At 42.4% G+C, this 14,263-nt stretch overlaps 1 protein-coding gene across 1 annotated transcript in view; it reads right to left on the bottom strand.

The window, feature by feature from the left end:
- The window catches only part of lrmp (lymphoid-restricted membrane protein), a gene marked incomplete at its 5' end in the record, with an annotated part of 63,154 nt that overhangs the window by 17,564 nt on the left and 31,327 nt on the right, over positions 1-14,263 (bottom strand). Inside the window, 7 exons of the mRNA XM_080421175.1 lie at positions 731-815; positions 1,519-1,697; positions 2,669-2,757; positions 2,954-3,000; positions 9,829-9,919; positions 12,047-12,200; positions 13,029-13,119. Of these exons, the coding sequence (XP_080277301.1) occupies positions 731-815; positions 1,519-1,697; positions 2,669-2,757; positions 2,954-3,000; positions 9,829-9,919; positions 12,047-12,200; positions 13,029-13,119 (736 nt within the window). The remainder of the gene's footprint in view (positions 1-730; positions 816-1,518; positions 1,698-2,668; positions 2,758-2,953; positions 3,001-9,828; positions 9,920-12,046; positions 12,201-13,028; positions 13,120-14,263) is intronic.

The following is a 14,263-nucleotide window of genomic DNA, read 5'->3' as shown; positions in this document are numbered from 1 at the left end:
TCTCAGAACAATCTCAATGTCTATAATGACGCATTGCATTTCAAATGCTATCTGTCCACCATCTGGAAGGATATTACACCTGTGGCGTTGACTAAACAACCGCTGACATGAAAAGTAGAGCTTACAGTACTATTCTAGGGTACTATTATATACTATAGGGTACTATGCAGTGGTGGAAAAAGTACTCAAATGTTTTACTTAAGTAAAAGTACAAAAGTATTGGTATCAAAATGGACTTAAAGTAACAAAAGTAAAAGTACTAAAATGCTTGAAAATAGCAGATCTACAAACTTACAACGCGTCGCATCGCGATGCGCTGTGAGCTTGTAGATCGGCTATTTCAAATAGTTAACGTTAATGTATGTTTTATAATGTAATATATTTATATCGGCAAAGTAACTAGTAACTAAAGTTTTCAAATAATTGTAGTGGAGTAAAAGTACAATATTTGCCTCTGAGATGTAGTGGAGTGGAAGTAAAAGTATAGACAATTGTAAATACTCCGGTAAAGTAAAAGTACCTCAAAATTGTACTTAAGTACAGTACTTGAGTAAATGTACTTAGTTACTTTACACCACTGGTACTATGTAATATACGGTATGGTATAATACTGACTATCATTACGGTACTATTCTCTTCAACCCTGTGACTCTGGCATTTTCACAAACAGAAAATACAGCATCCTGGAATGAAACTTTATTTCATTTTTTTCCACACGAGACAAACTCACCTTCCTTCTCGGAGGCGATGCTGACCTCACTCGGGTCCTCCTGCACCCTGTGCTCCTCGATGGCCTCCATGCTCCGCGACAGCTCCTGCAGGACGCGGGCAAACGTTAATCCTTCTCCTGTCAGTTCATTTTTTTTCTCCCCATGATATCTCTCAAACATTAATTCATCCAATCGTTTATCAGCGTCGTCGTCGTCCCTGTCCATGACACGTTCTTCGTCATTCACACCGTGGTCTTAGCATCGCGAAGGCGAGTTAGTTCTATAGTTTTCTGGCCATCAGAGCACAGCGTGACGCTCCATTCTCGCTGATGGATGCAGTGTTCTAAAACGCTGCCACCGATAGCCTGTATCTGGATCATAAGACGCCAGGAGCAACTAAAATGTTAAACTATGCTCTCCAACTCTCTCCCTCCCTCTCTCCCACACACACACACACACACACAGTGGCGAGGCCGGACAGACTGCATTTTATCATAAATTAAAAGCACCAATTGCACAATCACACCATTGAGAAGAGCGAAACCTAACCTCAGATCACATGTGTTCCTTTTTACAATGACTCATCGTAAAAAGCCTGCAGACATTACATAGCCCTCCATCATATTAGCCAGTAATGTTAAGAATGACAATTGACCTTAAAACCACTTGAACTTGAGCTTGCAGATCTGGAATTTAGGTCTATATTCACATGCCCAAAATAGGGACGCCAGGGTTAAAGTGGTTAATAAGGGGAATTCAAGAATTCAAACTTAAAGCAAGAAGAAAACAAGATAAACACAGTACTTACCAGTTCTCTTTTAAACTTGCCACGCAGGGAAAGGGGGTCCTTTTTGGCCACCTGTCCGCCTAGAGAACCGTCATCTGCCTGGCCGGGGTCAGAGAGCGTGACCCCAGCTTCACTGGAGCCCAGAACGGTCGCAGAATCGGGAGAGCCACCATCGGGGAGAGTTGCAAGTGTATCCGTTCCTGGAAAATGATTCAGTTCAAAATGATCAGTCGATCACATTCTGAAGTGAGAATTGCCCGTATGCAACTACAATCTCTTCACTTCCATCTAGACATGGAGCCAGAAAACAACAACACTTGTGAACAAACACTTTTTTCCTCACAAACACACCTCATCTCTCTTTCACACACACACACACACACACACACACACACACACACACACACACACACACACACACACACACACACACACACACACACACACACACACACACACACACACACACACACACACACACACACACACACACACACACACACACACACACACACACACACACACACACACACACACACACACACACACACACACACACACACACACACACACACACACACACACACACACACACATCTCTCTTTCACACACACACACACACACAAACTCATCTCTCTTTCACACACTCACACACACACACACACACACACACACACACACACTCATCTCTCTTTCACACACACACTCATCTCTTTCACACACACACTCATCTCTTTCACACACAAACTCATCTCTCTTTCACACACACACACACACACACACACACACACACACACAAACTCATCTCTCTTTCACACACACACACAAACTCATCTCTTACACACACACACACACACACACACACAAACAAACTCATCTCTCTCACACACACACACACAACTCATCTCTCTTTCACACACACACACACACAAACTCATCTCTCTTTCACACACACACACACACACACACAAACTCATCTCTTTCACACACACACACAAACTCATCTCTCTTTCACACACACACAAACTCATCTCTTTCACACACACACACACACACACACACACAAACTCATCTCCCTCTCTCTCAGACACACACATTTTCATCTCTCTTTTGTTCTCTCTCACACACGAGCACACACACAATTTTCATCTCTGAAAGTATTTGCTCCTACCTGCCATGGTGACCTCTGTTGAGGGTGCCTGAGCTTGATCCTGCACACCCTCCTCTTCCTCCTCCAATACAGGCGGCAGCAGGCTGGTGCTGGAGACAGACGAGGAGCACATGCAAACCTCAACTTTTCTATTTAAGCCACTCCCATTTTAGATGTCTATTTTAACAAGGTGTTTTCAGTGATTCTGGGCATGACTGTCAGCGAGCAGAACGCTGAACAGAAATGGAACCACATCCTGCAATGCATTATGGGGGCTGTTCAGAACTAATCAGTAAGACTACTCACCTGTCCTCCAACACAGCTTTATCTGCCGACTGATTCTGGCTCAGACTCTGAGATAGAGAGACGAGAGAGAATGAGGTGTGAGAAAAAGACATGTGGCTTTGTGACACACATTCTTATGTCAAACATCAGAGGAAATGGTCAATGATTAAAGACACTGCACACACACACAGTCCCATAGCACTGAAACGCTACCCAATCCCTGCAGAATGCTGATGAGATGGATAGAGCTGATTTCTTATATAATGTGCTGGTCGGTTGAGAGCCCTACTGTGTGTGTGTGTGTGTGTGTGTGTGTGTGTGTGTGTGTGTGTGTGTGTGTGTGTGTGTGTGTGTGTGTGTGTGTGTGTGTGTGTGTGTGTGAGAGAGTTTTCTGTTAAGGGTGCTCAGAGAACGCGTTAACACTGGCATGGTGCCAAGTGCTGGAGGCGGACTAACACAGGTTCACAAAATGTGCACACGCCGCACGCACAAAACCGCTGCCATGTGAGAGCTCAGATCTAAGCACTGGGATATTGTATAGTTGGAGTGCACATACAACCATAATGACACTGCTCAAAATAGGACCCTTGTTTATTGACTCCGCCAGGCCGAAGGCGTGGCCAAGTCCTCTACCCCAAATGTTTCACATCGGCCTGTTATAGCGCCACCAGGAGGCCGATTTTTGCAAAAAAAGAATATATACATTACACCTTTTTTGTCCAAACATCACACCAATGGGTACACACTATCTCTATAGTCATGTGATCAAGACAGATCTATCCGATTTTTCATATTTCATCCTGATTGGCTAAGATTGACTTCCGTTTTGAACAAAATGCCTCAAATCATGAACGATTGCTGTGGAACTTTGCACGCACATTGCCACTAGGCCGAGGAAGAAATGCCACCATACAAATCAGCCTCATGGTGACGCTATAACAGACCGCGTTTTTACCTATAACTGGACCGATCTGTGTGAAACTTTGCACGCACACTCCCTCGAGGCCAAGGAAAAAATAACTCTGCCCTGCATTTTTGCTAAACATATTTTTTATATTCGTACAAACATCACGCAAATTGGTACACATTATCTCTATAGTCATATGATTAACACAGATCTGTCAGATTTTGTCATAATCCATCCTGATTGGCTAAAATTGGCATCTAGAGTGGCTCGTTTCAAAAAATTGTTCACATAACAGTGTGTAATGGTGAGATTGTTTGACTTGTTAGCTCAGTATATAGTAAAATGAATTAAAAGGCTGAATGTGATACCTTCACTTTTAAACGTTACTGTAATGTGAAATAAACCACCTCTCATCCGTTAACTAAAAACTTAGATGAGGTGCTAGAGCTGAATAATAACAGTATAAAACACAACAAAACAGCATGCCTGAAGAAGGCCACTTGAACGAAAGCTTGCATTCAAAATAATTAAGGTCTGTATTCTGAATAAAGTATGTCTATAGTATGATGTCTCAAAGAAATGTTTATGGACAGTTACACATAGTGTATGTGCTTATACCTTTTTTTATTATTACAATATCCACAATGTGTTTCTAATAATTCTACTTATTATGGAAATACCATTTTAATGATAACTATCTGCGTGTGAGACAGATGTAAGTGCTTGAGCGAGGGAAAGGTTAAGGTCAAGACTGATACAAAGGGTTACTTTCCATGTGCAAGCCAAACACCACGGTAAAATCCTGTGTGTTAATTTAACTCAGAGTGAACAAATGGACCCTTTTGGGTCTGTAACTCAGAGTTAAATTAACATTGATTATTTTACAGTGTACGTCAATGATTGATTTGAATGCAACCAAATGACTTGACTCCTGAAAGACACTCCTTATAATTTACAGCAGACTGGCACCACAGCTTTGCCTTTAATCTGTATTCATCATAAGGATGCATTTTTCTTCATCTGACCAGCAAGCTGTTGGACAGAACAGTTTGTCTAGAAGACTAGGAACACGGCATGTGTTTGTCCGTGGCCATAAGGCCGTGGACAACTTTCTCTTGGCTCTCACCAAACTATTTCTCACCGAGGTGGCAGTCTGCTGAGGCAAACAGCCAGGGGCGGAGCTACAGTAGGTCTCAACCAGGTCAGTGGCTTAGCCCCCAGGGCCAAGGGTGATCAGGAAAAACATTTTGTGTTTTTTTTTGGGTGGTCCCTGTTGTTCCACCCAGAACAGGTTTCACACTTAAGCGATATTTAAAAAAAATCACTCTAGAGTCTAATCAGCGGCTTGTTGGCGTCACCAGTGGTGGAAAAAGTACTCGCAGTACTCTACAAAGTAACTAAAGTTTTCAAATAATAGTAGTGGAGTAGAAGTAAAATATTTGTCTCTGAGATGTAGTGGAGTAGAAGTAAAAGTATTGCAAATTGGAAATACTCAAGTAAAGTACAAATACCTCAAAATTATACTTAGATACTTTCCGCCACTGGATGTCACTGTTCAGATTATGATGCAGAAGCCATGAATCTCCAATGACATAATAAACCAAAAAGTATAAATAAGTTTCTGACAACATTTCTCCTATCTGCTCACCAATCAACCACATCAACTACATAACACAACGACTCTCCTCCGGGCTTCATCTGTCCTCACACGGTTCTCTCCTCTCACCAAAAGTATGAAAAAACCTACAGAAATTCTGTATAGGATGTCTGGGGTGCCTCAAGCAGTATTATCAAGCCCTGAAGTCCCTTTAAGTGATAGATCACCCCAAAACACTTTTTTTTCCTATCGATTAGACTTGAATTCATGGATATTTTTTAGTTTTTAGTCGCATTCCTAATTCAATAATTTGATGACCAGCGGACCGGTCGGCAGCGGTTCTGGTAGGAGACACGACTCTTTGTGTCTCCTACCGGTTCTCTGTAACATCCGTCATCAGGTTTCCCTTTTCATTTTGGGGGTGAACTATCCCTTTAAGAAGCATGTAATCCAGGAGATTCAGGTGTCGCAACAGTAATAATGAAAGACAGGACAGGAGTTTGGCTACAGCTAAGAGAAGTCAATTTAAGAGTTTTATCAGCTGCAGATTCGAAAAGTAAATAATAAAAGTATGCTTTGGAAAATGTTATGAAATAATGTAAAGTATACATGATTTGAACCCTGCAAAATGTAAGTAAATTTTTGAGGACTTTTTACATTACTGGAGTATTTACAATTTTCAGTACTTTTACTTCTACTCCACTAACATCTCAGAGGCAAATATTGTACTTTTAGTCCACTACCATTTATTTGAAAACTTTAGTAACTAGTTACTTTGCAGATTTAGATTATTACAAAACATACATTAACCACTTCAGCCCTATATACGCGTCGGGCCATTTGAAAATAGCCGATCTACAAGCTCGCAATGCGTCGCGATTGTGAGCTTGTAGATCTGCTATTTACAAAAGATTTGTATACACTTTAGACATTTGAAAACTTGTGAAACGGGACATTCTGCATAATGAGTACTTTCTACTTTGGTACTTTAAGTACATTTTGATATCAATACCTTTGCACTTTTACTCAAGTAAATTCTGAATTTACTTGTAACAGTATTTCTACATTGCAGTATTGATACTTTTAAGTAAGAAATGTGAGTACTTTTTCCACCACTGCATACTACTAGCTTAAGTAACAACAACCACAATTGGGTTTTGAAAACAAAATCAACACGCTTATCTCACATACCATAGTGGAGCCTCTGGGGTCGTTTGGCGAACAAGGAACCGTATCAAGTGCTCCCTGGCTTCTCTACGCTGCCTCTCACTTTCCTTGTGGATTTCACCTGATGCATGTTGTTTACATCATGGATTCTACCCTTAAATCCGGAGGCAGTCTGTGCCGTTTCTGTGTGTACATAATCTTCTGTCACACTTATTTTAGCCACCCTTGTTTCCCCCCCCCCCCCTCCCCCCACACTCAGTTCTATTATGCTTCCGACGTCTCTTTTGTTTTTCCTTTAGACATGACACTTCTGTTCTGAGCGGGTGGTGTCAGTCGCGGTAATCCATGCTGGTTTGTTGTGTTTTGAATGGAGGGAGGGCGTGTGTGTGTGTGTGGGGGGGGGGGGGGGGGGGAGCAGCCAGGCGGCAAGGGAGAGCTCTTGAAATTTAAAACCGGGAACGCATCCGTGTAACCACTTCAACCATTATTTTATACTTTGGCTATTCAAAAATAGCAGATCTACGATTTCAGAAAAATCGTGAAAATGTGTGAACATCTTTGAAAAAACAAACACATATACATATATATATACATATACATATACATATACATATACATATACATATACATATACATATACATATATATATATATTTTTTTAAGCTAACATTTCTGACTCAAATCTTTGCCGAAATATTTTGAGATGGGGGTCCGCGGCCAAATACACATCAATTTGGGGGTCCTTGACGTGAAAAGGTTTGAGAACCACTGATATTATAGCAACATAAGTTTTTTCAAAAAACTGTTAGGATTTAGAAGACATTTGTAGAATCCCCCAGAAGCAAAGATTTGAGTTAAAATGTTTGCTTTTGTAAAAAATATATATTCAAAGATTTGCAAAATTTCTTATGATTAACACATTCCCTGCCAGAGGGTTTTTTTTATTTTACTTCCCCCAGTGCCAGTGTTTAATTTTTTTTTACACAGGAGCCGAGATACAGGATTTTAAAGTAATAAGTTAACCAAGGAGTGAATGGAGCTAGAAATCTTTGGATCGTGATATCTCTGGTTCTGTGTGGATAAATTGAAGAAAAAAAAAGACCAAAAAAAAAACGGTTATACTCGTGGATGGCAGTAAACGGGTGTATTTTTCATCAACGGTTATACTCGTGATTGGCAGGTAAAGTGTTAAGAATTAGCAGATCCACAAGCTCATAGTGCGGCACCGAGTGCAGCGCTATGGCGCTACGAGCTTGTATATCTGCCATTTTTCAATAGCCAAAGAAATCCAAAATGTTTTGACATTTTTATTGGAGGATAAACCCCGAGAGATGCATCATCTCTATAAATGACACAGATGCTTTCCCGGTCTAAATGGGTTAAGCTCATACGGAAGAAGGAAAAACGCCTGCTGTTCCCATTAGTGGCCACTAGGCAGATGTCGCTCTTTCACCTCCTACAGGTTGCAGAAGCAAATACACCCCATTCAAGTGAACAAGGTTTCGGCTGGACTTTACACTTGGGTTTTATTACCTTAGTAAACATTTTCATAAATAAGTTATGTTTTCAAATCGCTAATCGCTCATTCAACCCTCACATTGCTCACTTTGCTAGACTCGGATGGCTCAGGGTCACCTGTCAAACTACTTAAAAAAACATAAATCAAGTCCACGATCACAACACCAGAGGGCGCTCCACTAATCACTTGTAGGTGGCTGCAATTCAAAACTGGCCCCTGTAAAAGTCAAAGCCTAGCCTAGACAACAGCTATAACATCCCCAATCAATCCTTTTAGCATGCAGAACAGATATTAAACCAGAAAAAGACACAGCAAAAGCATCCATTTGGTTTTAAACATAAGCCTGTTACCAAACGCAGTATCATAACACTGTGTAACGTATACAAGGGCTTAATAGGCTGGCATGACATGCAAACATCGACAAAATGTCTGAATATAATGCCTGTAGACCAAAATAAAAAATCATCATCATCATCAATTACAGACCTTTTTTTCTCCCCTTTAACCATGTTTTGAATTCACACGTGGGATCGTAAACTATTTATTACTATCATCTTCATCTTATTAGCCGACTGATTCTTCTTTGTGTCTGTAATGCTGTAAAAAAATAAGCTGGAGAGATGCATATAAGTTATGGTCCCACACGTGAGGTATAGTACAATAACACACAAACCTGGCACGGCAAAGACTTCAAAGCAACACCTCTGTGAGGCCACACACGCTAAAAGTCCTCTGTGTACTGTAGTACTTGCCTCCATCGACAACAACACGACTCAATGACTCAGTGAAGTTGAGAACAAACCCATCCTGTTCACCATGCACCAGCAGACACATGTCACCTGCATAGAGTGGTGAGGAAACATCAGCCTGCTAACTCTCTGAACGTCTCTGCTCTCGTCTTCATTTCAGACCATGCTACCCACCCCTCTCGTCCGCCCTGTCTGTCTCAATCTCAGGCACAGCCCCCCCTCCGCTGCCAAATGCCCAGGAAGGGGGTCCCACACCACACACACACACACACACAGCTGAGAGCAGCTCAGACTGACAGAAGAGCTAGAGACAGAGGTGGAGGGAGTGAGAGTATATACAAAAAAACTGAAGAGCAGTGGTGGAAAAAGTACTTGATTTATTTACTTAAGTATAAGTATCGATACTGCAATGTAGAAACACTCTGTTACGAAGTAAAAGTCCGTAATAAAAAAATTCACTTGAGTAGGAGTGCAAACCAAAATGTACTTGCGGTACAAAAAGTAGAACGTACTCATTATGCAGAATGTCTCATTTCAAGTTTTCAAATATAGAACAATCTTTTGAAATTTTGAAATGCACAATGCGTCGCTGCGACGCATTGTGCATTTCAAATAGCCGAAATGTATATAGAGTGGTTAATGTAGGTTTTGTAATAATAATCAAAATCATCAAAATAATCATAATACCCTAAATCTACAAATAATTGTTGTGGAGTAAAAGTACAATATTTGGATCCGAGATGTAGTGGAGTAGAAGTAAAAGTATTGGAAATCGGAAATACTCCAGTAGAGTACAAGTACCTCAAAACTGTACTTAGAGTACAGTACTTAAGTAAATGTACTTTCCGCCACTGCAGAAGAGGAAGTAGAAAGTAGAAGTAGAAAGAGTGAGCCAGAGAGAACAGAGGAAGTTCATGTCCCCCTTCGCAGCGAACTACTTCCTCTTTAAGCACTGACCTTGGCAAGGCTCATGTCGCGCGTCGTCGAGCTGGCGTCTCCGTCGCTCTCGCCCGCTCCTCCGCACGTTTCGCCGGTCGGCCGGGGGGGGCTGGCAGGGGGTCAAAGAGGTCAAAAGGTAGAGTTAGACGTGGCCCTGTTCTGTTGGGCTCTTTATTAGTATTGTCTTCTTTTGGCTCTTTTCCCCCAAACTCTCGCTCTCTTCCATCTAGGCTGTGCAGGTGGAGTTTTGAATGACTGTGACAGCAGCGATGCACAGAGGGAGGGAGAGAGACCAAGCACAGCCCTGGGCCCTGGCCCTGTCTAAAAGGTGCATTGTGGGTATGCAAAGTATGGCCGTACAGATACTAATTAGGCGGTGTTGTGTAGGAGGGCAAACACAGACAAACAGAGAGAGAGTGAGCTCCCATTTGACAGGCAAATGTGTCCAGGGTCACATGGAAGTGACACAGATGACTTGAATTGCAATTCCAACGTGGACAACATCAAATCTGACATAGCCACCGTTTCACACAAACAATCATACTATCAACTGATTTCAGTTGATTATGTACTGTAATGTACTAAGCTCAGTATCCTGGACCGATATACGATTCAGTCTTCCTGTCCTTTCCTAGAATGCAACACACCTACAGTACCACTTTAAGACAGCTGAAGGATTGCCAGGTTGTGTTTTGCATTGTGGGATGGGCCATGGAGGATAGAATCACAAAGAAACCGACCTGGCTGATGCGCACCATGGCAGACGGTCATTTGACATTTAAACACTTCTACCCTACATCTTCCAATAATTAACCAAAGCTCTGTGTGGTGTGTGGTGTGCCCAAAATCTCTTCTGCCCAGTTCTCCTCAGTGCCTGGAGCAATTCATCTGCATTTGCACACAGCCATTGACCATCAAGCATGTGCACGGAACATCGAAGCCCGTTTTTTGCTTTCCACAAATGTCCGCTGTTTATTAGCGGTTTTATGCGAAAGAATGTCGCCATGGTAACGGCCCATCGAATCCACAGACCCACTCCGTTACACTGTTGCAGTCTGGCACAAGCACACACAGAGAACGTGTGTGTGGGGACGCGCCGCACGCGTGTGTGTTGGAACTGTTGCGGGTACCAACAGTCACTTTCCATCCCTGATATACTGTCTGTGCAGTATAATTGAACGGCTTTCCCTCGGGGGGTCTATACTTTGTCCCATCCGTTATCCCCTCTATGACATTCTCTTCTGTTAAAATAGCAGATCTACAAGCTGACAACGCAATGTGAGCTTGTAGATCTGCCATTTCCTAAAGAATGTTCACCTATTATATGACCTACAGTATTATAGGGATAAGTAAGTGGCCCATATGTCAGGAGCCCATCTCCTGTTTCCATAGAGTGAGGGAGCTTGATGTGTACAACAAGTACACTGCCTGTCACAATTATTACATAATCGCCTCGAGATAGTCGCAATAATATTTTTGCATAATCGTCAATCATTTCCATGTTAAAAATGTTCATTAAAAAACAGTGGAAATAGCAGATCTACAAGCTCAATACGCGTCGCGACGTGTTTTGAGCTTGTAGATCTGCTATTTCCACTATTTATGCTTTTTTGAGAGTATAAAGTAGTCAAATATGCAAGTTATTTGTCATATATGCCCCGTGCAACTTAGAAGCCATGAAAGCCAAAAAGAAATGTGATTTTTATTTTCATGTTCCAAAGTTCAACGACAATTGAAAAATCACACCCAGTGTGAAGTGGGCGGTGTGGTCACAGTGGTCATCACAGTGATGGAAGAAGTGATGGAAGAAAAGTAATATTGTGGACCAACCATTGTACACCCCTAACTTAAAAAAAAACATAAATGTGTTTTTTTTTAAGTGCATAGTCCTATTTATAGGGCTATGCACATGTGTCATGTTTCACTAGCCAATCACAGTCCTGAATAGACTGTGATTGGCCAATCACGGTGCAGGGTTAGGGGGGTACACTGGTGGCCAATCACAGCGCAGGATTGGGGGGTGCAAATATCCAAACCTCACATATAGGGGCGGTTTCACCGCCCAAAAATTAACATTAACCATTATTGTTATCTTTGGTATGACTCGGCCCGGGGACTGAACTCCAACCTCCCAGTCTCAGGGCGAACAATCTAACTCCAACTTCACAAGGCCACTAAGCCAGAATACGGATGCATGATGTTAAGCCAATAAGCCATTCTTATACAGGTACAGTACCTCTCGCTGCTGGTGCTACTGGATTGTACCACCTCAGTTGGTCTGGGAGGGGTGCCCCAGTCAGCTGTTACGGCTTGGTCTTGCTCAGATGTGTTGGACAGGTTCTGCAATGAGCCACCAGAAACGGAATCGGCAGCTACAAGGCCCTTTACATCTGTTCAGAGAATACAAGCACACTGATGAGCAGTGGTGGAAAAAGTCCTTGCATTTTGTACTTAAGTAAAAGTATCAATACTGCAATATAGAAATAATCTGTTAGTAAAAGTCCGGAATTAAAAAATTGACTTGAGTAAAACTTGAGTACAAAAGTATTGGTATCAAAATATAATTAAAGTACCTAAAGTAGAAACTACTCCTTATGAAGAATGTCCCATTTCAAGTTTTCAAATGTATAATTTTTTTTTGAAAATAGCCGATCTACAAGGCGACGCATTGTGAGCTTGTAGATGCTCATGTCACCATGACTCAGCCATAACCATATGTGTCGTCATGGCATAGGGCGCAAATAAATCAGTCAGCTCCATATATGGGTACAAAGGGGGGCATGCCCATATATGGGCATATACTGATGACATCAGGCATCTCCATGTATGGGCATAAGGACTGACATATACAGAGATCTCCATATATGGACATATCAGTCGGATCGGAGGTGTGACGTAGGTGTGAGGGCCGCGTAACGGCCAGAACCTCTACTTTGTAAAGGTGCAATAGTACAAACCAGATAGCACATGATGATATTAAAATTGATGATATTAAAATTGATGATATTAAAATTAACCATACATGTTATTCAAATGATAAAACTATGATTCAGTCAAAATAACATGCTTTTAGTAACTGAAATAGGACATTCACGTGTGAGGAAAACACAGCAGTAGAGTTGACCAAGACTGTCTGAGACAGAAAGAAGAACATTTGAGATAAAGGAGTGATACAGAGAACAGAGAGGGAGAGAGCGGGGGGGCGGTGGAGGTCTTACCGTTGCCGTTTGAGTGGGTGGGTTTAAGAAGCGCATCCGTCTCTTGGCTGACAGATTGTGAGTGGGCGTTCAACAGCACCTCTGCCTCTTCCTGCAACACACACACACACACACACACACACACACACACACAGTTATTCACTAAAGAAACTTTGTGTTGAGATCAAATAAGCAGTGCATTTAAACCAAACTGGACAAACAGCAAGAACACATGCATTCTATTCTAAACAAATATAATATAAGCCAAATATAATGAACAGGGAGCACATTGCGTCACAGTATTTCTAAATCAAAGGAAATGTGGAAACAAATAGTGTGTGTGTGTGTGTGTGTGTGTGTGTGTGTGTGTGTGTAAAAACATACTGTACACAAAATCCCCAGTGTAAATTTGAAGCTGATTTTGGATAAGAGAGTCTGCTAAATGCCTACACTTTAAAAAATTGTAACTCTGAAGGTATACAAATGTAACCAAATCGACCCATAAGGGAATATTTGGTTACATTTTTACACCATCTGAGTTACTTACAATTGGATAAATGATCACTCTGGTGTATAGATAGGAAATGTGGAAACTAAGACAGCTTTTCAGGAATTTGCCAAAACAAACCACTGTCCCTGAAAGGGTTCCATCATGGAGCTTAAGTAACAATAAGAACCAAAACAATTAAAATCGCCGTGAGGAAATCCTAGCTGAAGGACGACGGCCGAGAAGGAGCGAGTGCATTCTCCGGCAGCGGCAACAGCCGCGGAACTTCCGCGGAACTGCCGGTGGAGGAGCGGCAGCTCCCGGCAGTGACTGCCGGCGGTGGAGCGGCAGCTGCCGGTGGAGCAGCGGAACTGCCGCGGAAACTGCCGGTGGAGGAGCGGCAGTCAACTTCTTTTTTCCGCCGATAAAGTATAGTTTTGGACCATGACGGAGGCGCGCCTAATCAGCAGACCTTGAGGCCAAGGAGTCGCGCCCGAGCGCCTCCAGGCGCGAGTGCCCGCGACGACCGGCCGATGGTCTGCTAGTCGACTAAGCGCCGTCCGAGTTATGTACCGATAGGCACAGAATCGTAAATAATATTGGTGGGGACTGCGTTACACAAACGCAGCACACTCCCAAAGCTGACGCCACCGGCAGCTCCAGCCGCGGCAGCAGCCGCTGCCGGAAAATGCACTCGCTGTCCCTCCGACGGCCAACGCCAAAACATCTGGGGTTTTCTAAAGCCATCCGTTTACATAAACAACTTGCT

The sequence above is a fragment of the Gymnoscopelus braueri genome (genome assembly GCF_963280865.1).
Source record: "Gymnoscopelus braueri genome assembly, chromosome: 23".
NCBI lineage: Eukaryota > Metazoa > Chordata > Actinopteri > Myctophiformes > Myctophidae > Gymnoscopelus > Gymnoscopelus braueri.
The sequence above is the reverse complement of the archived record's forward strand: the minus strand, read 5'-3'. Positions and strand labels throughout refer to the sequence as shown.